The 22,362-nt window shown below is 31.7% G+C and overlaps 1 protein-coding gene across 5 annotated transcripts; it reads right to left on the reverse strand.

The window, feature by feature from the left end:
* Positions 1-3,095: 3,095 nt before the first annotated feature.
* Positions 3,096-22,033, reverse strand: LOC134274599 (uncharacterized). Of its 5 annotated transcripts, none has more exons than XM_062756876.1 (7): positions 21,790-22,033; positions 21,233-21,480; positions 5,055-5,198; positions 4,826-4,873; positions 4,540-4,696; positions 4,072-4,191; positions 3,096-3,415 (listed from the first exon to the last, which is right to left on the reverse strand). In XM_062756876.1, the coding sequence occupies exons 2-7, from the start codon at positions 21,415-21,417 to the stop codon at positions 3,383-3,385; spliced, it is 687 nt and encodes a 228-aa protein (XP_062612860.1). In that variant the 5' UTR covers positions 21,418-21,480; positions 21,790-22,033; the 3' UTR covers positions 3,096-3,382. The 5 variants fall into 5 exon arrangements, with proteins under 5 accessions (XP_062612860.1, XP_062612857.1, XP_062612859.1 ...); XM_062756873.1 differs by lacking the exon at positions 21,233-21,480 and adding an exon at positions 5,476-5,730 and having other exon boundaries at positions 21,790-21,975; XM_062756875.1 differs by lacking the exons at positions 21,233-21,480; positions 21,790-22,033 and adding exons at positions 5,476-5,719; positions 6,047-6,370.
* Positions 22,034-22,362: the final 329 nt, after the last annotated feature.

The raw sequence follows: 22,362 nt of genomic DNA on the forward strand, positions 1-22,362 counted from the left end.
AGAGTGTATGTAAAGGTTCTATTTAAGAAAATAGCAGATTCCATCTGTTCCACTGGGTATCAAACTTTTCCTTTTTACCATTCTTATAAGAGATAATTTTTTGTGTTTCAGAATGATATTTCATTTGTGATATTGCATTTTGTACATTAATAGGTTTCTTTGTGCACCTTGCAGTATAAATATAGTATTTAAGTCAAAGAAGAATAGCATTTTGAATATCAATATTTTCCTCAATTAATCCTAAAATGAAAGATTTCTTAGTAACATTTCTCATTAGACCAGTTTTATCTTCAAACAAAAGCATAAATTCTTCAAGAAGAAGTGGTGTATTATCACATTCCAATAGAAGGTGTTCTATTGTTTCATCCTCAGTATGACAAAAAGTGCATAATTTACAGTCATTTTTTTTTAATTTTGAATAAAAATAAATTTGTTGCTAAGATTTTGTTTAAAATCCTATATTGAAACCATTGAAATCTACAGTCTTTTGTTACCCTAAAGGGTATCATGTGATTTTTTTTTTCCATTCCTGAGTTCCATCTTCTAAAAGCTCACTCCAATACGTTTTACCTGCTGTGACAGAAGAATTTAGATTAAGGATTTCATAATAGCATTTGGATTTTCTACATTTCATTGCTCTGTAGATATGAGACATTATTATGGGATTAGTGAGCTTTCTTTTTGTTTTTTCCTGACCATTGTTTTTCATCCAATCCTTTATAGCATGAATAATACTACTGAATTCTAAGAAATTAATCTTTATATCTGGATAGGTGTTGCAGAAAGGCTCATAGGAAAATAGTGAACCATCTTCATTAATAATATCATTAATTTGTCTTATGTTGCTGTCAAACATTTGTTTATTATAAAATGGTTTTCCACCAATATGCAAATGTGGATTGTAAAATAGTGGCGAGTCACCAGCAACATTAAACTTTTTCTCAAGATTTTGTAACATTATCCAGGACTTAAAAACATTTATCCAAAATTCATTTTTTAATGTTTTTAAAAAAGTTGCAGTATATTCAATTGCACAACTTATAAATTTGTTCAAATTAAATATAGGAATGAGGTCTTCCAACCCCCTATTTGTAAAGATTAGATGTCTTATCCAGAATAATTTCATGGAGGCTATGAAAGATGTCAGATTTAACATTTTCAAACCCCCCTCGTCATATTTTTTCACAATTACTGCTTGAGAAAATTGAGACAGATAAGCTGATGGGCTTAATCTGTTCATATTTTCTCAAGCAGAGAGCAACCTTTTTGCAGCTAACAAAACACTAAACACTAGTAAACCCCCCCTTTTTTTCGTTCAAAAGCCAAATGTAATTGAAACTCCAATACAGGAGCAATCAGAGCTTAATGTAATAATATTTAATTAATTTATCTATTTATTTTCGTTTTGATTTTGCAGGCTATAATTACTTTTTGCATATTTCTACATGAATGTAACATACGTTAGAATGGAAACAAATAGGAAACTGCAAACAATACAAGTAATTTAGAAATAACTCTCAAAATAAAAATCATTTTTACTTCATTTTAAAAGGAGCATTTAGAGAAACATGTAGAGAAATGTGTATCAGAAAAAACAGCACATCTACAACCATGGCCTCTATGAACATGTATATTGTCAGAGTATTATAAAAGTGATCAAGTATAGTTAGAAAAAATATATATAAAGACAATATACAAGATAAAATCTTTTTAACATGCTAGCAATCTGTTCTACAGAATTTTTGTACATTTACTTCTTATCAAATCAAATATTTAACCGAATGAAGTACAATATTCCAAATAAAATGCATGTGTATTTCACCGGATGAAGTACAATATTCCAAATAAAGGGTAAAATGATCATCTATACAGCCATGTATTTAAATTTTTAAAAGGAAACAAAAGAGTAGATGAAATTTTGATTAGGTTAATAGTCTATATATAGCAAACAATTGAATTCTCAATTGAGTCAATAGTTTTCTATAGAAAGTTACAGAGAAAAAATCTCATATACAGCTCAACCCACTTTTTAAACTCACATGGATTTTCGAACAAATTAAGGTCACATTTTTCTTGCAATAATATTTAAAATTATCAAGCTTCTGGGGGAGGTATAATCTTCATATTATCAAATATGTCATGTTAAAGGTGCATATTCTCTAAAATCATTATCTAAAGTTTTAAAGATCGATGTTTTTAAAGGGAATGTGTTTATAAATTGTATGATGTTACATCTGTATGATGCTACCATAGTTTTACACACATTGATTAATCGAGCTTTCTTTGATTCTTTTTAGTTGAAATGTTCATACTGATTTCTTACAAATGAGTATTTTTCTAAGTAGTTTGCATATTTTCCTTATTTGTCCTGGTTTTGTCGAAATACAGCGCCGAAAAATGACAAAACTGCACAAAGAAATCATGTCAAAGGATAAATAATAAAGCATTGTTTTTCTTTCAACGTAGTAAATTGTTACGATTGAAAAGAAAATTATTTTAAATTATGATTTGAAACTTTGAAATTTTTCCTTGGAAGATATCTTTCATGATGCTAGATTTCAGAAAGTTAATCTGAAAAAATGCTTTTTAACATGAAAAGCAGTCGAACAAACGAGAAATACTTTTGTTATCTTGCGCCTTAGTGTCATATTAATGTACAGATAATACAGAAGTTACATAAACTGCACTGTTTCTATATTTAGGCAAGGCAAAAGTTTGCTTTAAAACGAACGGATTCAAGGACAGCTGCATTTGACGAGAAACCATTAAAAAACCATTTGGGAACTGTCATAATCTATCATCCAAGAGCATATAAAAATCCTACCAATTACTATGTGTGAATTATATTTAAAGTAATAGAATAAGATCAAAATTGAGCTATAAATCACTTTTAAAATATATTTTGTTGTCACGTTACACAATTTTGCATTATAACAATGTGACCTTAATTTGTGCGAAAAACCATGTGAGTTTAAAAAGTTCGTTGAGCTGTACAGTGTATCTAAGTCGTATAATCATGACAACCCTAAATTTTAACATACACATCTTCACTCTACATATTAATTACATGTACTTTTACGACTTTCTCAAAAATTAAAAAAAATATATTATGCCTAAAAAAGTAAAATGTAAAAAAAAACATAACCACATCAAAAATATGTTGCAGTAACAGAAAACTAAAAAGAAAAATAATGGATATGACATAAAACAAATTCATGTATGAATACAAAATAATACAATATATAAATATATAAACTGTACACAAGTGACGAGGACACATATTATACACATGTAAAAGGATATATCTACTAATGATTAGTCAAATGAAATCAATTAGATATAATTCCTGACACCAGTAGAGTCTTCCAAGTAGTTTTTAATATCACTCCAATGACTTTTCCACTGTTAGAAATTCCTACAAAATAATAATAAAATAACTGCAACATAGTCAAAGTTCTGAGAATTTTACGTTTTCTCAAGTAATGATAATCATTTTGATTGTTATGGTGTAATTTCAGCATTCAGAGGGGTAACAGTGTTTTTTTAAACAAAATATTTCTGATGTTAAACAACATATTAAGCATACTGTGATAGATACACATTGCTCAAACAGAGATGTTTAATAGAAAACTCTTACAAATGAAAAGATACTACAGTCAAACTTTAGTATCTCAGATACTGATCACTCAAATACCACGGATATGTCAAAGTGATTTGCAAGTCCTAACCATATTTTCTTTAAGTTGATTGATTGTATACTGTTTAACGTCCCTCTCCAGAATATTTCACTGATTTGGAGACGTCACCATTGCCGGTGAAGGGCTGCAAATTTGGGCCTATGCTCGGCACTTACGGCCTTTGAGCAGGGAGGGATCTTTATCGTGCCACACCTGCTGTGACACGGGGCCTCGGTTTATACGGTCTCATCCGAAGGACCACCCCATTTAGTCGCCTTTTACGACAAGCAAGGAATTTTGCCTTCTATTATCTATAAAATAAAATTCTCAAGTTTTTATTTGGCACTATTGAGTTTGATATAACAAGGTTAGACTGTAGATACACTGTACATACTTTGATCCCTGTTTGACACCACATACAGCAGCAGCGAGAGGTTCTATCCTTGAGCACATATCCATGTCTCTCATAAAGGTGCTTAGCCCGATTGTCACAGGCTACCTTAAGGTAAATTGACTGCAATAAAGAACAAGGTGCAATTATTATAAAAACTGACTTGGATGAGGAAATAACTTTATTTATTTAATCATGTTTGCAAATATATTTCAACATTAGGAAAAATATGGAAAATTCTCATGTAAATTGCATATGTAACCACCATCTGTTTGTAATTTTTCTTAATTTAATTTTGTTTTATTGAAACATACTTAAGATACTTATAGAAATGCATGTTTTGATTAAATTTCAGAAAGTGTCAAAAATTAAGAAAAATTTAAAAATTTATACAGCATTACTTCCAGTAGAACAAACAAATTTGAATGTTAAATCTTTTGCCTATAAAAAAATCAAACAAATTCACCATACCTTGCATCCTTTTCTCCTTGCATCGGCATCAGCTGCGTCTAGCATAACTTTTCCTACACCCTTTCCCCGAAATTTGGCATCTACACCAATGGCATCTAAATAGCACTTTCCTGGTGGGGCCTTCTCACCCCCTAAAGCACAATCCATACACACAAGCCTACAATGATACTCTGACCGTTTGATTTAAATGCAAACAATATTATTGGTTATTAAAGTGTAATGAATGTAAAATAAGAAGAAAAGTGAAGAGGAGGGGGGTAATGAAATTAAAAAAAAATGTCCTCACCCACAAATATCTGTACATCCAAGTGGGGGCATGTCCTCCTCTCTCTCCCTGTTTAAAAACAAACAAACCTTTAGTATCTTTATACTATATTATAAATCTTTTTTCTCCTCTTAATTAATTCTGTATTTGAAATCATCTTATATTTTCCTTCTTATTTATAATTTTTATTTTATGACTAGACTGGTGTCTTGTTAAACTGAATGAAATTTGTTTAAATAGTAAATATTACGGGAAGATTTCACTATCTCCATTGTAAACCAGGACACAGGCGCAGGCCCTTTCCCCTTCATACTCCCCCACCAGATTTCTCTCGTAATACTCCGGGGGTAGATTTCTCACTCTGTTCATCAAGAATTGTTCCATGTCGGGAAGGCTGTGTAAAATATAATAGAAAGATCAATTAAAAAAAAACAAATTACTAATCTTAATTTTCTTAAAATTAAGTTAATTTTTCAATGAACAGAAATCACACATACAAGAAATGTAGAAATAGGTATTTAATAAACAAAGGGTATTTTCAAAAAATAGGCCCATGTACTGAGGAGTTCTAATGTAAAGTTTTAAAATAAAATCAAAGTAGTAAAAAATTTTCCCAGTTAACATAGTGAATTACCATTTTACAGGTAAATAGTTAGAGAATTTATGCATACCTGCGTTTACTTGTAGCATAGACAAATTTTCCTTCAAAGGCTTCGACTAACACTCTTGCAAAGAATTTGAAGTCCTCCTCTGAGTTCCTTAAACGTCTTATAGTAACAGGGCCACTCTTAAGCAGCACAGAATCAGGGCCACTCTGGTCTGAGGCCTGAGGTTGTTGAGTTGTCACTGCTGCCATTGTTAATTGTTAATTAATGATTTCTAATTACTGTTTTATTTTTTTTTTATCTACCTCCTCTAGAGGAACACTGAAAGAAAAAAAAATTAAAAGCTTAGTATGTTTAGGTGCATGGGAAAAAATGGCTGACATAACATGTCTAATTAGAGGGAAAATGTGATCCCTGAGAATAATTTATAACTGTTTTACATGACTTAAGTGTGAATATTCTGCAGAAAATAGTAATCCAATGCTATCGTCTGCGCAATATCATTGATTACATTTTGCTAGAGCTGTTACCGAAGCAAAAATAAGAAAATAACAATTTCCTGTCAGGCTAGCAAAGAAAAAAAACAACAAATTAATTTCAAATGCTGGGACAGTAAGAACATGCAATTTTTTCTTACCTTAATTTACCTGCATTCTCTTTAGGTCTCTCCTTCGCTTTAGGTATTACAAATATGTACTATAGGTAGTCTGCAATTATTGAAACAAAAAAGATAGGTTTCTTTTTTCATTAACAGTACATTTTGTAAAAGTTCTGAAGAATGTCTACAGTCTGTAGATCAGTCAATGTCTCCTAAACACTTAAACAGTAAAAATCCTGGGTTTTTTTTCCACAGAAATCAATAAATAATGCATCTTAAATCCATTTTTCACTGTTTCAGTTCTAATTTTGTTTTTTATATGTCTGCATGCAGGTACTAGATTAATGTCTCCGAAATACTACAGGAGATTTAACCATACATCATTCTATATATAGTCCTTTATTCAGGTGTAAAATTCTAGTACAGTTCTAGCAGTATTGTTATCATTCATGAATTCACATGACATTTCATTGATCTAGTACACAAGGGGATTTAAACTAGGATGTTCATTTTCTAATGTTTCAAGTACTTTTACATATCTAACTTCTTGTATTTAAATACTTGTTTCAAATTTATTGCATCTATAAATTTTTCACCACGTTAAGTTTGCGGAAACTTTTCTTTGTCATGTTGAATATTACAATGTACTCAATAAGTCCCATGATACATGTACTAGGGTTGGTCTAGAAGATATGGGATGCAAGTTAAAAACCAGAATTGTACAGGAAGAATACAGATCATACAAATTAGGACAATTCCCACGTAAGCTTGGACTTTCCGTAAGGCGTGTCATTCTCGATGTTACATTAAATTAACATCTAAAAGAGCCATAGCGCATTTGATAGTCACTTTCGCCTACTCTAGTAGTGATTTTTTAAATACATTGTTTAACCAAAATTTTGTCATACAATGTTAGTTTATACATGCCTTAAAGCAAATCACACAAAAATAATATTTAAATATTAATAGTTCCCTCATATGACAGATATAAAAATCATTTAGTTTATATAGAGAATATAGTAAATACAGAGGTATCCCCCTGAACAATGACAAACTGTAGGAAAAGACCACCCTTAACCAGAAAAAACAACTTCTGAATAATTTTATTCGGATATGACTGCACTTCATTACATTTAGATAAATTTGGTTAAAGGTGGTCTTCATATCGAAAATGTTGAAAATATGTATTTAATTTTTCTTCTCATATTATTTTAAGATTCAACAATCTGTCTTAGATTTATCCTTCTGATTTCTATGACTTCGTGGCGTAGTGGTATGATTACTGGACTGTAGACATAATGATCGTGAGTTCGAGTCTCTCAGTTTTTTTATCTATGCAATTTTTTTCTCTCTATGCATTTTTCCTAAGTTTTCTTCTTTTTTTATTTTATAATACGTGTATAAATAATGTAAAAGATACATTAAACAACATTACACCTTGAAAGCATCTCGGGAAAAGCAGTCTTAAACTATTTTAATGACCCTAAGTCGTAGCTGCTATTTTGATTTATTTTAAAGATTTTCTAAAAGTCTTGTTTAGAATAAGAGTGTTGAACTATTAAAATGATTGTCATGTAATAAACTTGCAAATATGAAAATATAACACTGGGCCATAAATGATAACATACATGTAGTTTGATCTTGATCCATGTATCTATAAATAGAAACAGGTGATTTCCTTTTAAATACTTGAGTAGGCCGTGTCGTCGGAAAGGCAGCTATGGCTCTTTACACAGTTTTCATTCACTGTTGAAATATACATGGGATAAAAATTCAGGCAAATGTCAACTAGTGTATCGAAAAAGCAATAAAATTGTCTCTTCCAGCAAAGAAGTGGAGCTTAATTTAGTTGTCTCATCGTTGTCAACAACTTAAAATTCCTGATGTTATTAATTTCTTAACCAATGAGAATCTAAGTTTTTAAGGTATTCTATATTTCTAATTAATAGCAGCAGATTCGCTTTTCCCCATAGATTTCAATACAATCTTTGTTAATTAACTACTGCTTAGTTAATTAAATTTTTGAAACTTTCCTATAACTAGAGGTAGTGCGATGAGCTCACTAAATGATACCCCCGCCTCCATATAGTTATAATGGCATAGTCCATGTTTTGCTGTGGCCGGGAAACCCAAAATATGTGTCGGATCAAAAAGTAAAATAGGAGGTACACAATGGCAATTACAATATGTAATAAAGATTCTGTGAAAGTTTCATCAAATTTCATTCATTGGTATGAGAGGAGTTGCGGATAAGAGATGGGTACCCAAAAGCGTAACAGACGGACGGACAGAATTAACGATTACTATATACCCTCCCGCCTTTCAAGCGGGTGGTATAATAAACGTGATAAAATTCTTTAATTTAATATTAGAGCCTTATGTACTTGATGGGCATTTAAGGGGAGAGAACTTGATCCTATTAAGGATGGAAATCCTTAAAAGTGTTGTTGAACATACTACGCATGTTACAAAATCATGAAAAGTTTTGATCTTATACACCGTGTATATCCCAACATGCGGGGTGTATACCATGTAGTGCGCGGGGTGTATGCTTCCGAAGCGAGAGAAAGGGGGTCGAGGTACGTTCTTTGTCCGTTTTCTCAATTTACGGATATTTTTCGCCAGAAAGCATGTGCCTACGGAAGAAAGCATTATCTAAGGAGTATATGGATACCTATGAATCCACTGGACACCTTCTAGTTTAATCAAACACCTCAACACAATTCCGAGGATCGCAGCATGATAGACGCTACACTGTGTTTATGATCAAATAACAGAACAAAGCTTTGCATTATCATCAATTTTATACTATCGTTTAATACATGTCTACAGTATAAACGTTTGAACAAATTGTCTATAAATAAAACAGTTCGCATAAAAAGATATTGACGAAAAATCAATGTTGTGTCCGGGGTGTATGCAACACGGTGTACGCGGGGTGTATACCCCTTTCTTTTTACTCTTTAGTATCATTGTCTGAAATATCATTAAAAAATTACTTAACAATTGATTTTTATGAAAGTTCTATTAATTTTTTTAAATTATTCACCAGAATATAATAGCACAACTTCAGGTTCATGAATTGTGTACTGGAAAAAATTGATACACGTTCATCGCACTTTTGGCTTTGCATGCATATGGAAGTTTATGTACAGGATACTTTGTTTAATTGTTTGATGTGATGACCAATAATCCATCCCTTCTTTCGATCTAAAGGCGCCTTATTCAGATATTTACTTAATGAATACTTCACATATGCATTATTTTGAACATTAACATTTTCTCATAATTTCTGTTTAACTTTTTAAAATATCTTTAAATGACATTGAAAAATGGCTTTTTGTAATGTCATAAACACAGAAATAAATGTTCTCCTTCAGGTAGTATCTATATGCTGTGTACTTTGCCCCTAGGCACCCACATTTGGCAGTAAAATATTTTTTATACTGAGGTATTGTATTGAATTGAGTACATATTTTCTAGGTATGGGCCCGGGGAGGGTGTGTTTGTGTCTTAGGTCATTTTTGGGGGTAACTTTATTACGTGTATGTACTATGCGATAATAAATTAGAGGAGGGGTGAACATTTATTGATATTAATAAAGGTCAACGTTAAATTTGTAATTGTACCCAAAATAGTTTTTCTATTCAAATTGTGCATGCCCTCAGAAATTGTCGTCCCTTATTACAACTGTGCTTTTTTAAAGCCGGCTTTACATGTTCATATTGTGATTTGTAAAATATGAAATTTTTTCAGAAAAAAACAGTTTGCCCCTTTTTGTTGCAGCATATAGTCAAATAATGGTTATGTAGTATGTTTAAGTAAAAAAAAGAGAGAATTGGTACTGAAAAAAGATGGGACCTACAATACCATCTGAAATAGGAGTTTTGAGTTTCGATAAGTCTCCCCCCTTTTTTATAGCTAGTCAACTTATGTCCAGTTTTTTTTCAGGTAACCCCCACCCCCCTTTTAAAAAAAAATGCTACGTCAACTGTCATAAATGCTTAAGAATACATGTATTAATAACATAAATGTTGCAGAAACAAAAATATTTATTCATAATACACCATTCATGTAGTGTTTCTATTATTTTTAACAGGCGAAATATTTAGATTGCATTTCTGTCAAACAAGCTGAAGGGCATAGTGTCCTCAATGCAGGGTTGGGGGAAGGCGAGAGATTTTATGATTTACGTAGATTTAGACCATTGCGCCATCCTACAATGTAGCATGAATTCAGATAACAATCGCTCCTTGCACACCTAGCGCTTATTATTTTTAAATATGATCGTTTCTTTTTAATTTTTTTTAAAAAATTCTTTTGATTTTTTTTAAAATTTAGTTTGTTTTATTTAAGGAATGAAGCTTATTTCAACTTATGTTATACGATATAACATAACTTGGGGCAGTTAACGCTTTATAAACCGCGAAGTGGAGTTATTACTTTCATATTTCACATGTGTACATGTATTCCTTGTGACAAGACCACCAAATTTGACCTTTTGACCTTGGAGTTTGACCCACTTTAAAACAAAAAATCCAAACTTTTTCTTTGCCATATTTTTTAACAGTAAATACCAGGACATTTTTACTTCAGATATATATATATTTCTTGTAGACAGACCTTTCATTGGATACCAACGACTTTGACCTTGGAAATTTTTGTTCTTGTGAAAAAACTATTTTCCTTGGCCATAACTTTTGAACTGTAAGGGGTAGGACTTTCATACTTCACATATGTAATCCTTGTGAGAAGACCCTTCATTGGATACCAAGAACTTTGACCCCTTGACCTTGGAGTTTGACCTACTTTTAAAAAGCAAACCTTGGCCATAACTTTAAAAGGGTTAAGGCTAGCGCATTCATACTTTACATATTTCATCCTTGTGACAAGACCTTTCTTTGGGCACCACCAAATCTAACCCTTTGATCTTTACCTTGGAGTTTGACCTACATTTCAAAATTGGTAAAATTGACCATAACTTTTGAAGATTTAGAGCTAGGGCTTCCATACTTCACATATGTTTTTTATGGCAAGACCTTTCATACGATACCAATGACCTTGACCTTTTGACCTTGTATTTCTGTACTTATGAAAAAAACTTTAACCTTGGCCATACCTTTTGACCGCTTAGTGCTAGTGATATTATATTTCACATATGTAATCCTTGTGACAAAGCCTTTCATTTGATATTAAGAATTATGACCCTTGTATCTTGTCCTTGGAATTAGACATACTTTTTAAAATTGGTAACCTTGGCCATAACTTTTGAAGGTTTAAGGCTTGGGCTTCCATACTTCACATAATTGTATTCTTTGTGGCAAAACCTTCCATCGGATACCATTTGCCTTGACCTTGGAGATTTTCGTACTTATGAAAAAACTTTAACCTTGGCCTACTTTCATATTTTTGACAATTGTATTTTTTTGAAAATTAAATACCCAGACATTTATCCAGTGAGAATACCCTTCTTTGGATACCAGTATATTAAATTTGCATATAAGAAAAGTTTAACCTTCGCTATGTTGCCATACGGGGGTATCAGTGTTTCACAAACACATCTTGTAATAATTTTTTTTAAAATTTTGGTTCTTTAAGAAGTTGTACAAGGTTTTTTTGTCTTTTCAATTTTTTACGTTAGTTTTTGTGTCCCCGTAATCGAAGATTCGGGGGTACATGTATATACTTTGTCCTCAGGCTGTCCGTCCGTTTGTACGCAAAAACTTTAACCTTGCCCATAACTTTAGGTAGGATTGGGCTGTAGCTTTAATATTTCACAGATGTATTCCTTGTGACAAGACTTAATTTTGGGTACGTACCACCCTATTTCACCACTTGAGTTTTGAAAAAACACACACACACACACTTTAATTGATTATAACTATTGAACAGTAAGACTTTCATACTTCACATGTAACCATTGTGACAAGACCTTTCAAATCTTAAGTTTTTGCTTAAGATTTTAACTTACGAAAATCTTACGACAAATCTGAAGTGCTTTTCATGAACGCATTCGTAGCAGATTGAACTTAAGATTTACTTACGATAGACTATGTCCTTAGCAGCATTCTCAATAAGTATTATAATCCTTAAATTAGTAAATGATAATAAAAATATATAGCACAGTTTTCATCATTTATCAGCAAAAAACAAACGTTATTGACAACAAATAACGAGTGTAATAGTCTGGTCCGATTTATAGAAAAAAATACTTCTAACGGCAAATAATTATTATTTAATTCAGCATAGTTTTTTTAACCTAATTCGAGTATGCTGAATCCGAAGAAATATGCTGGTCTTCATAAAAATGGCGTTAAAGAGGTCAAAATGGCGATTCAAAATGGCGGACATTCAATTTTTTTAATTTTCTCTTAATGTCGTTAAAAATGGAGAAGTAATGAGTGATTATCTTACTGAGAGTAATAAAACTATAAAAAAAAAATATAATAAAATGCTAACATTATTAGTTTAACTCAGAAAATTTAGCCGTTTTTACACTTAATTCGAATTTTCTCTGATTTATTTGTCTATTGTTTCTTTATTGTCCTTTGTTCAGGATTTTACATTTGCAAATACCCATACACTGCAGGTTTGTATTTTTTCCTCTACATCTCACAGTTCTACAATTGAATGATGGTGCAGCTGTAACTTTAAAGTCAAAATGGCGATTCAAAATGGCGGATATTCCTTTTTTTCAAATTATTTCTTAATGTCTTTTACATAGGAGAAATGATTTGTGAATATCTTATTGAGCGAGTACAATTAACTAATGTAAAATTCCAGTATAACACTACTATGAACACATTAAAATGGAAAATTTAGTCGTTTAAATTTAAATGTGTCAATTAGCTTAAAACTCAAAATGACGTCATATTCACTCAAATTTCAAATTCTCGAAAATACTTAAACTGCTTAATTTTGAAAATAAATTATAGTTTGTTTTTTTATATATAATTATAGTATATTGATTATTCTATTAAATATGAACAAACAAAAAATATCAGAAAAGATTCATGTTTTTCTGGAAATAGTTAAAACAAACTCGACTTAAGAGTTTCCAAAATTTCCCCCTCGTATTTGACCGTGTTCCAAAGCCTTTGAGCCCCTGTCCACCTAAAATCACTCCTGAATCCAGTCTTTATCAACTCGCATTTCTACCTCAACATCCCTCAGCACACCATCAAATATAACTGAGGAAATTCATTTCCGATTTCATCGAATACTTTGTTCTAGCTTTTTAGCACTTATAAGAACTTAGTATTATCCCCTAACATCTTCTATTCCAGCTTTATTTTATATGTCTCACTCTGTCTTCGGAATTTTGGTATTTTCAACAGTCAAGTAAAACGGTGCCCTGTGTCAAGGATGACAACCCACTTGGCACGTAAAAGATCTTTTCTCTGGAGTTCGAAAAAGAGTAAGCTCAAAGGGGGTCACCAGAGAAACCAAAATCCTCCAAAAACCGATTATTTAAACTGATAGTCCGCCGAAACATGGTTGAAAAATAGCCGACTCGGCGTTAAACAATTATATACAATCAATCAACACTCAAGAAAAAATACATTTATGTTCAAATGTTAAAAGTCTATTTTGTTTTCCAAAACCTTATGCAAAATGAAGAAGAGGTACTGTGAGCAATTAGCTCACTAAATGATACCCCCGTCGCCCATATGAATACCTATGAATACACAGTGTCCATGTTTTGCTATGTGAAACCCAAAATATGTGTTGGATCAAAAAGTAAAAGAGGATGTGCACAATGGCAATATGTAATAAAGGTTCTGTGAAAGTTTATCAAATTTCATTCAGTGGTATGAGACGAGTTGCGGATAAGAGACGGGTACCCCAAAGCGTAAAAGACGGACAGACATACCGACTACTCTATACCCTCCCGCTTTTCAATCGGGGGGGGGGGGGTATAAAAAAAATCTCTGATATTCAAGACTTGTAGCTCTTTATTTCGTGACCGCGTATAGATTTGCTTTCTTTTGGGGTAGAAAGGTCATTCTATTAGCAAGAAAATTCTCAAACTTCATCATCTGGAATCACATTGTGTGCATATTTTGGCGAGAAAAGTTGTAAAATTATGCAATTTAATAGCGCCTGCAGATTCCTCGTGATTCCTATCACTTACAAGCTTTCGTACAATAGGCATAAGCCATTCTTGACTTCGATCTAGTCAACACTTCTCTTGACAAAATTTCCTTGAACACTCCAAAAACTTTACAAGGCAACTTGATCCACACTTCTTCGTTAGGATAGTGTAAAGTTGTATCAAGAATCGAGGAAGGATTGAACACAAACATTTTCTTCTTTCAGATTTTGTAAATTTAAATTTTTTTAAATTTATATACACTGTTCAATACAAAATTGGTGGAGGAGGACCGTTCACACCATGAAATTTTTGAGAATGCAGTTGAATTTTTGACTGAGAATAACAAAATGCAAATGTAGGGACACAGAATCAGAGCTGGGCAATCAAAAAAATTATGGTTTACGTATATTATACTGATAATTCTTAATAAATATGTTTATGTTTGGATATTATAATACATTCAGATTTATATGATGTAACAATAATACTAGCAATCTAATTCCTCTTGGTTCATCATTTTAAAAATCATAATAAGTTAAGTTGCACTAGATCTTCTACATGAACATAAATATTTTTTTCTACACTGGACTAAAATTAGATCAAGAATTTCCAACAACTGATATGATTTAGCAAACCTGGAACTACAATGTTCACTCGCCTTAATGCTCGGTGAATACTGCTCTTGGGGTAGCTTAATTTTCATATTGTCCTCAAAACAGCAATTATTGTATGATATTATTAACTTTTTATATGAAGAAGCATGATACATGTTTGATGGATAATAGGTGAAATGTCTTTGGAATTGTTCTCAAAAATTTATCATAATAATAGAAGTAATTAAACAAAAATCCGTTTTATAAAAATCCTAAGTCATTAATAAAAATATCCATTAACTTCCATCACATATTTGAACATTATTTCATGAATTAAAAAACCCTGTTATTTATTTTCTGCAAAACAAATCAGAATTAAGCAGTTTGGGTATTTTACGAAATCGAGTGTATAACACGTCATTCGAATTGCCATTTTGAGCTAAATAACACATTTTAAATTTAAACGACTAAATCTTCCGATTTAAAGTGATCATACTAGTGTTCTATTGGAATTTTACCTAGTTGTACATCGCTCAATAAAATATTCACAAATCCTTTCTCCTATGTAAACGACATTAAGAAATAATTTGAAAAAAGGAAGATCCGCCATTTTGAATCGCCATTTTGACTTTAAACTTACAGCTGCACCATCATTCAATTGTAGAACTGTGAGATGTAGAGGAAAAAATACAAATCTGCAGTGTATGGGTATTTGCAAATGTAAAATCCTGAACAAAGAAGAATAAAGAAACAATAGACAAATAAATCAGAGAAAATTCGAATTAAGTGAAAAAACGGCTAAATTTTCTGAGTTAAACTAATGATGTTAGCATTTTATTATTATATTTTTCATAGTTTTATTACACTCAGTTAGATATTCACTCATTACTTCTCCATTTTGAACGACATTAAGAGAAAATTAGAAAAATTGGATGTCCGCCATTTTGAATCGCCATTTTGACCTCTTTAACGCCATTTTCATGAAAGCCAGCATATTTTTTCGGAATTAGCATACTCGAATTAGGTTAAAAAACTATGCTGGACCAAATAATAATTATTTGCCGTTAGAAGTTATTTCCAGCCTTCTCTTTAAAAATCAGGACCAGACTATAAGCAAGAAGTTGGAAGTGTGACATCACAATCACAAGTCTGACGTAGAATAGGTCGTACGAAAATCTTAAGTGAAACTTAAATTGTAAATATTTTGTAGTGTATTTTATGTCATTTTTCCAAAATTAGCGTAAGAAAAAATAAAAAATATTATTGGAAGTTACTTTCACAAGTTCTATTTAATGTGTATTTTGAATTTTAACATTAAAATCGGTTTGAAATACATAAGAGAGGTTTGGAGCTCTCGTAAAGTCACGATAGATTTTGCACTTTGGACTTTCTTAAGAATTTTTGTGAGAACGACTTTTATCGCTAAGTTTTCACTTAAGATAAAGATATGTCGTAAGATGTTTTGTGAAAAGGGCTACCGTAATGTTTTTATTCAGTAACAGACTGGCCAGTGGGGTTAATGAAAGGTCAAAGTTACAATTGAATTAAAAAAAATTAAGGTCATCATTTTAAATATAGTGCATTTGAAAAGGTTTTGTCACAGGCAAAACACTAGCTTTCGGACTATGGCTCTCTGCTTGAGAAAATTGAGACGGATAAGCTGAGGGGCTTTATCTGTTCATATTTTCTCAAGCAGAGAGCAACCCTTCCGCAGCTAACAAAACACTAAACACTAGTAACCCCCCCCCCCCCACACACACACACTTTTTTTCGTTCAAAAGCAAAATGTAATTGAAACTCCAATTCAGAAGCTATCAGAACTTAATGCAATAATCAATAATTAATTTATTTATTTATTGATTAATTAACTTATTTTCTTTTTTGATTTTGCAGGATATAATTACCTTTTTTTCAAATTTCTACATGAATTTTTGTAACCTGCCTTAATATGGAAACAAATAGAAAATTGCAGAACAATAGAAGTAATTTAAAAATAACTCTAAAAAAAGTATAATCATAATTATTTACTTCATTTTAAGAGGAGCATTTAGAGAAACATGTAGAGAAATGTGTATCAGAAAAAACAGCACACCTACAACCATGGCCTCTATGAACATGTATATTGTCAGAGTATTATAAAATTGATCAAGTATAGTTAGAAAAAATATATAAAGACAATATAAAAGATAAAATCTCCATAAAATTTTTTAACATACTAGTATTCTGAACATTGACAGAATTTTTGTACATTTACTCCTATAAAATATAAAATATTTCACCGGATGAAGTACAATATTCCAAATAAAGGGTAAAATGATCCTTTATACAGTCATGTATTTTAATTTTTAAAAGGAAACAAAAGAGTAGATGAAATTTTGATTAGGTTAATAGTCTTCACTGTGTATATAACAACAATATAACAACAATTAAATTCTAAATTGAGTAATAGTTTTCTATAGAAAGTTACAGAGAAAAATTCTTATATATCTAAGTCATATATAATTTTGACAATCCTAAATTTAAACATACACATCTTCACTGTATATATTTAAAATGACATGTACTTTTATGACTCTCTCAAAAATAAAAAAAATATATTATGCCTGACAAAGTAAAATGTTAAAAAAATATAACTACATTAAAAATATGTTGCAGTAACAGAAAACTAAAAAAATAATGGATATGACATAAAACAAAACTAGAGGTACTGTGAGCGACGAGCTCACTAAATGATACCCCCCGCCTCCATATACATGTACTAGTAGTTTTATTGGCAAAGTCCATGTTTTGATGTGGCCGGGAAACCCAAAATATGTGTCGGATCAAAAAGTAAAATAGGAGGTGCACAATGGCGATATGTTATAAAGATTCTGTGAAAGTTTCATCAAATTTCATTCAGTGGTATGAGAGGAGTTGCGGATAAGAGACGGGTACCCCAAAGCGTAACAGAATGACGGAAAGACAGACGGACGGACAGACAGATGTACAGACGGACGGAATTAATGATTACTATATATCCTCCCGCGGAGGGTATAATCATGTATGAATACATAAATATACAATATATAAACTGTACACAAGTGAGAAGGACACATATTATGATATGTAAAAGGATATATCTACTAATAATTAGTCAAATGAAATCAATTAGATATAATTCCTGACACCAGTAGAGTCTTCTAAGTAGTTTTTAATATCACTCCAATGACTTTTCCACTGTTAGAAATTCCTACAAAATAAAAATAAAATAACTGCAACATAGTCAAAGTTCTGAGAATTTTACATTTTCTCAAGTAATGATAATCATGTTGATTCTTATGGTGTAATTTCAGCATTCAGAGGGGTAACAGTGTTTTTTAAACGAAATATTTCTGATGAAAAACAATATAAGCATACTGTGATAAATACACATTGCTCAAACAGAGTTATTTAATAGAAAACTCTTACAAATGAAAATTATACTACAGTCAAACAGTATCTCAAACACTGATCACTCAAACACCATGCATATGTCAAAATGATTTGCAAGTCCTAACCACAGTTTCTTTAAGAATTTTACCTTCTATATAATTATCTATAAAATAAAATTCTCAAGTTTTTATTTGGCACTATTGAGTTTGATATAACAAGGATTGACTGTAGATACAATGTAGCGTCTCCATATGAGTGAAAAATTCTCGAGAGGGATGTTAAACAATATACAATCAATCAATCAATAGATACAGTGTACATACTTTGATCCCTGTCTGACACCACATACAGCAGCAGCGAGAGGTTCTATCCTTGAGTACATATCCATGTCTCTCATAAAGGTGCTTAGCCCGATTGTCAGAGGCTACCTTAAGGTAAATTGACTGCAACAAAGAACAAGGTGAGATAATCATTAAATTTGACTTGGATCTGATAGCAAATTACTTGACAAATGTTTGCAAATACTTGTAATATATTTGAACATTAAGAAAAATTTGGAGAATTTTCATGTAGGTTGCTTATGAAACCACCTTCTGTTTGTATTTTTTCTTAATTTAATTTTTTTTTAATTAAACATACTTAAGATACTTATGGAAATGCATGTTTTGATTAAAACTCAGAAAGTGTCAAAAAATTTGTAAATATCAAAAATAAAGCATTACTTCCTGTATTTCAAACAAATTTGAATGTTAAATCTTTTGCCTGTAAAAAATCAAACAAATTCACCATATACCTTGCATCCCCTTCTTTTTGCATCAGCATCAGCTGCGTCAAGCATAACTTTTCCTATACCCTTTCCCCGAAATTTGGCATCTACTCCAATGGTATCTAAATAGCACTTTCCTGGCGGGACCTTCTCACCCCCTAAAGCACATTCCATACACAAAAGCCTACAATGATACTCTGACCGTTAAATTCTTGATGCAAAAATATTGTTCAATACCTAAAATGTAATGAATGTGAAATAAAAGGGGAAAGGGGGAGGGGGTCCTGAAATTACAACAAAAAAAAAATGTCCTCACCCACAAATATCTGTACATCCAAGAGGGGGCATGTCCTCTTCTCTCTCCATGTTTAAAAACAAAGTTTTACCTTCTTTACACCATATTATAAATTTTTTCCCCTCTTCATTAACTCTTTATTTGAATTAATTCATTTTATATTTGCTTTGTTAATTATAATTTCTATTAAATAATAATAATATAATCTATATAATAATGAATAGACTGATGTCTTGTAAAACTGAATGAAATTTGAATAAATTGTAAATATTACGGGAAGAGTTCACTATCTCCATTGTACACCAGGACACAAGCACATGCCCTTTCCCCTTCATACTCCCCCACCAAATTTCTCTCGTAATACTCCGGGGGTCGCCCTCTCAGTCTGTTAACCATGTATTGTTCCATGTCGGGAAGGCTGTGTAAAATATATTTATAGAAAGATCAACTTTTAAAAATCAAATTACTGACCTTAATTTTCTTTATTTATTTGAATTACAAGTGAAACTTTGATATCCAGGTCACTGGTATCTTGAAATTTCATGGATTTGTTCAAGATGTTTCAAGATGTGACATCCATTTTTCATACATGTTAACTCTCCCGATTTAGGCGGGAGTCTACCGCTTTTTCACTCCATCTCCCGCCTACCAATTTAATTCAGAAATCTACCGCTTTTCTAGAAAAGCTGCGTCTAAAGTATTTTTGGTTCGCTTGGGTATCCATTTTTGAAGCCACTCTCATAAAATCTCGCTAGATATCGCGTGATTTGACTCGGAATCATACAAACGCTTTTTTGTACATAGATTTCAAGCACGGATATGACAACGACAACAACATAAGACTACCAGTGATTACATTGGTTACGATAAATTAATCAACATCCCTGCCATGAAAAAGGAGATACAGCTTTTAAGAATTTGATGAAAACATTTGACATCGTCTTTAAAAGCACAGAAGCTCACAACTTTATCAATAAAGTCAATAGAAATCACTTGATTGACCAAGCCATGTGGCACATCTCTACTTTCGTTTTCGATCATCGCGGGAAATCTGATTTATATAACGAAAGATACGAACTTGTTTTAGATCTAGATTAAACCATGCCATCATTTGTTATGTTTAAAAACTGAATGAACATTCAGAATTATTGCTTCTAGGCTATTTCAGCAAAGATCACTCTTGAAAAGGCTAAGTAAAGCAGCCAATCCAAGCAAAATGATGAGCATGAAAAATATTTGAATTTGTACAATTTATGTCAAACTTAAGATGTTTCTGTCTTCTTCTTTGCTGTTGATATTTAAGATTAATTAGTGTAGGTACCTGATTTCATTTAAGGCTTATAATATACATGTATATACATGAAAGATATCGATAATCTAAGCGTTAAACAACACGCGCGCAATGCTACCGCTTTTGAGGTCTGAATCTCCCTCTTTTTCATCACAATAGGTTAACATGTATGCATTTTTCCTTGATGTTTTTAAGCCTCAAATGCTGACTGACGTTTTTCATACCAATTGTTAGTCCATTATTAATACACTGAATTGACAACAGATTTTTTCCGTTATTTCATGATCATGACAACGAGCACATGGCGGGTGTGACCACGGTCAGCAGGGGATGCTCACTCCTCCATGGCAGCTGATCCCACCTCTGATGTTTCGGAGATCTGTATTTGCTCTGCTCTGATTTTGTATATTGTTTAATGGACTTTGAGATTGAATACTGTTCATTATCTCCATATCCTTCCCCAAACTTTCTAACCCTCAGATATCCCAAATTTTGTTCAAACATTTATATCGCCTTGTTTGAGTGTAATTTTTCAATAAACAGAAATCACACATACATGAAATGTATAAATATGTATTTAATATAAATAAAAGATATTATGAAAAAAAAAAGGGCTGTTGGACACTATGCTCTACTAAAGCACTATGGTTCTAAATGTACCAAAGAGTTCTAAAGTGAACTTTCAAAACAAATCAAAGTATTAAAAAATTTCCCCAGTTAAGAATAGTGAATTACCATTGTACAGGTAAATAGTTAGAGAGAATTTATACATACCTGCCTTTACTTGTAGCATAAACAAATTTTCCTTCGAAGGCTTCGACTAACACTCTTGCAAAGAATTTGAAGTCCTCCTCTGAGTTTCTTAAATGTCTAATGGTAATAGGGCCACTCTTAAGCAGCACAGAATCAGCGCCACTCTGGTCTGAGGCCTGAGGTTGTTGAGTTGTCACTGCTGCCATTGCTAATTAGTAACGATTTCTAATTACTGTTTGAATTTTTTATCTACCTCCTCTTAAGGAACACTGAAAAAAAAAATGAAAATTCAAATGTTATTTTGTATATGTGCATGGGGAAAAAAAATGGCTGACGTAACATGTCTAATTAGAGGGAAAATATGATCCCTGAAAATAATTTATAACTGTTTTACATGACTTGAGTGTGAATATTCAGCAGAAAATTGTAATCCAATGCTATCTTCTGCACAATATCATTGATCACATTTTGCTAGAGCTGTTACCAAAGCAAAAATAATAAAACAACAATTTCCTGTCAAGCTAGCAAAGAAAAAAAAATAATTTCAAATGCTGTAACATCATGCAATGTTTCCTTACCTTAATTTTCCTGCATTCTCTTTGAGTCTCCCTTTCGCTTTAACTTTTACAAATATGTACTATAATAGGTAAGTCTACAATTATTGAAACCAAAAATTAAATTATCATTAATATAGGTTCCTTTTTTCATAAACAGCACATTTTGTAAAAGGTCTGAAGGATGTCTAGATCAGTCAATGTCTCTTAATCACGTTAACAGTAAAAATCCTTTTTTTTTCTACAGTAATCAATAAATAATGCATCTCGGATCCATTTTTCACCGATTCAGTTCTAGTTTTTTTTTATATGACTGCGTGCGTGTACTTGGCAAATGTCTCTAAAATACTACAGGAGATTTAACCAATACATCATTCTATATATACATGTAGTCCTGTATTCAGGTGAAAAATTCTAGTACAGTTCTAGCAGTATTGTTATCATACATGAATTCACTTGACATTTAATTGATCTAGTACACAAGGGTATTTAAATTGGGATGTTTCAAGTACTTTTACATATCTAACTTCTTGTATTTAAATACTTGTTTCAAATATACTGCATCTATAAATTTTTCCACGTGTCAAGTTTGTGGAA

The sequence above is a fragment of the Saccostrea cucullata genome, unplaced genomic scaffold, assembly GCF_032062105.1.
Source record: "Saccostrea cucullata isolate Sc308-1 unplaced genomic scaffold, CSIRO_AGI_Scuc_v1 ctg10616, whole genome shotgun sequence".
Taxonomy (NCBI): domain Eukaryota; kingdom Metazoa; phylum Mollusca; class Bivalvia; order Ostreida; family Ostreidae; genus Saccostrea; species Saccostrea cuccullata.

Excerpts from the sequence above, each read along its gene's own strand:
- LOC134274599 (XM_062756876.1), bottom strand. The coding sequence starts at position 21,417 with ATGGCAGCAGTGACAACTCAACAACCTCAGGCCTCAGACCAGAGTGGC. Across the intron at positions 4,192-4,539 it reads CAAGGAGAAAAGGATGCAAG|TCAATTTACCTTAAGGTAGC; the intron begins GTATGGTGAATT and ends TCTTTATTGCAG. Across the intron at positions 3,416-4,071 it reads GGTGTCAAACAGGGATCAAA|GAATTTCTAACAGTGGAAAA; the intron begins GTATGTACAGTG and ends ATTATTTTGTAG.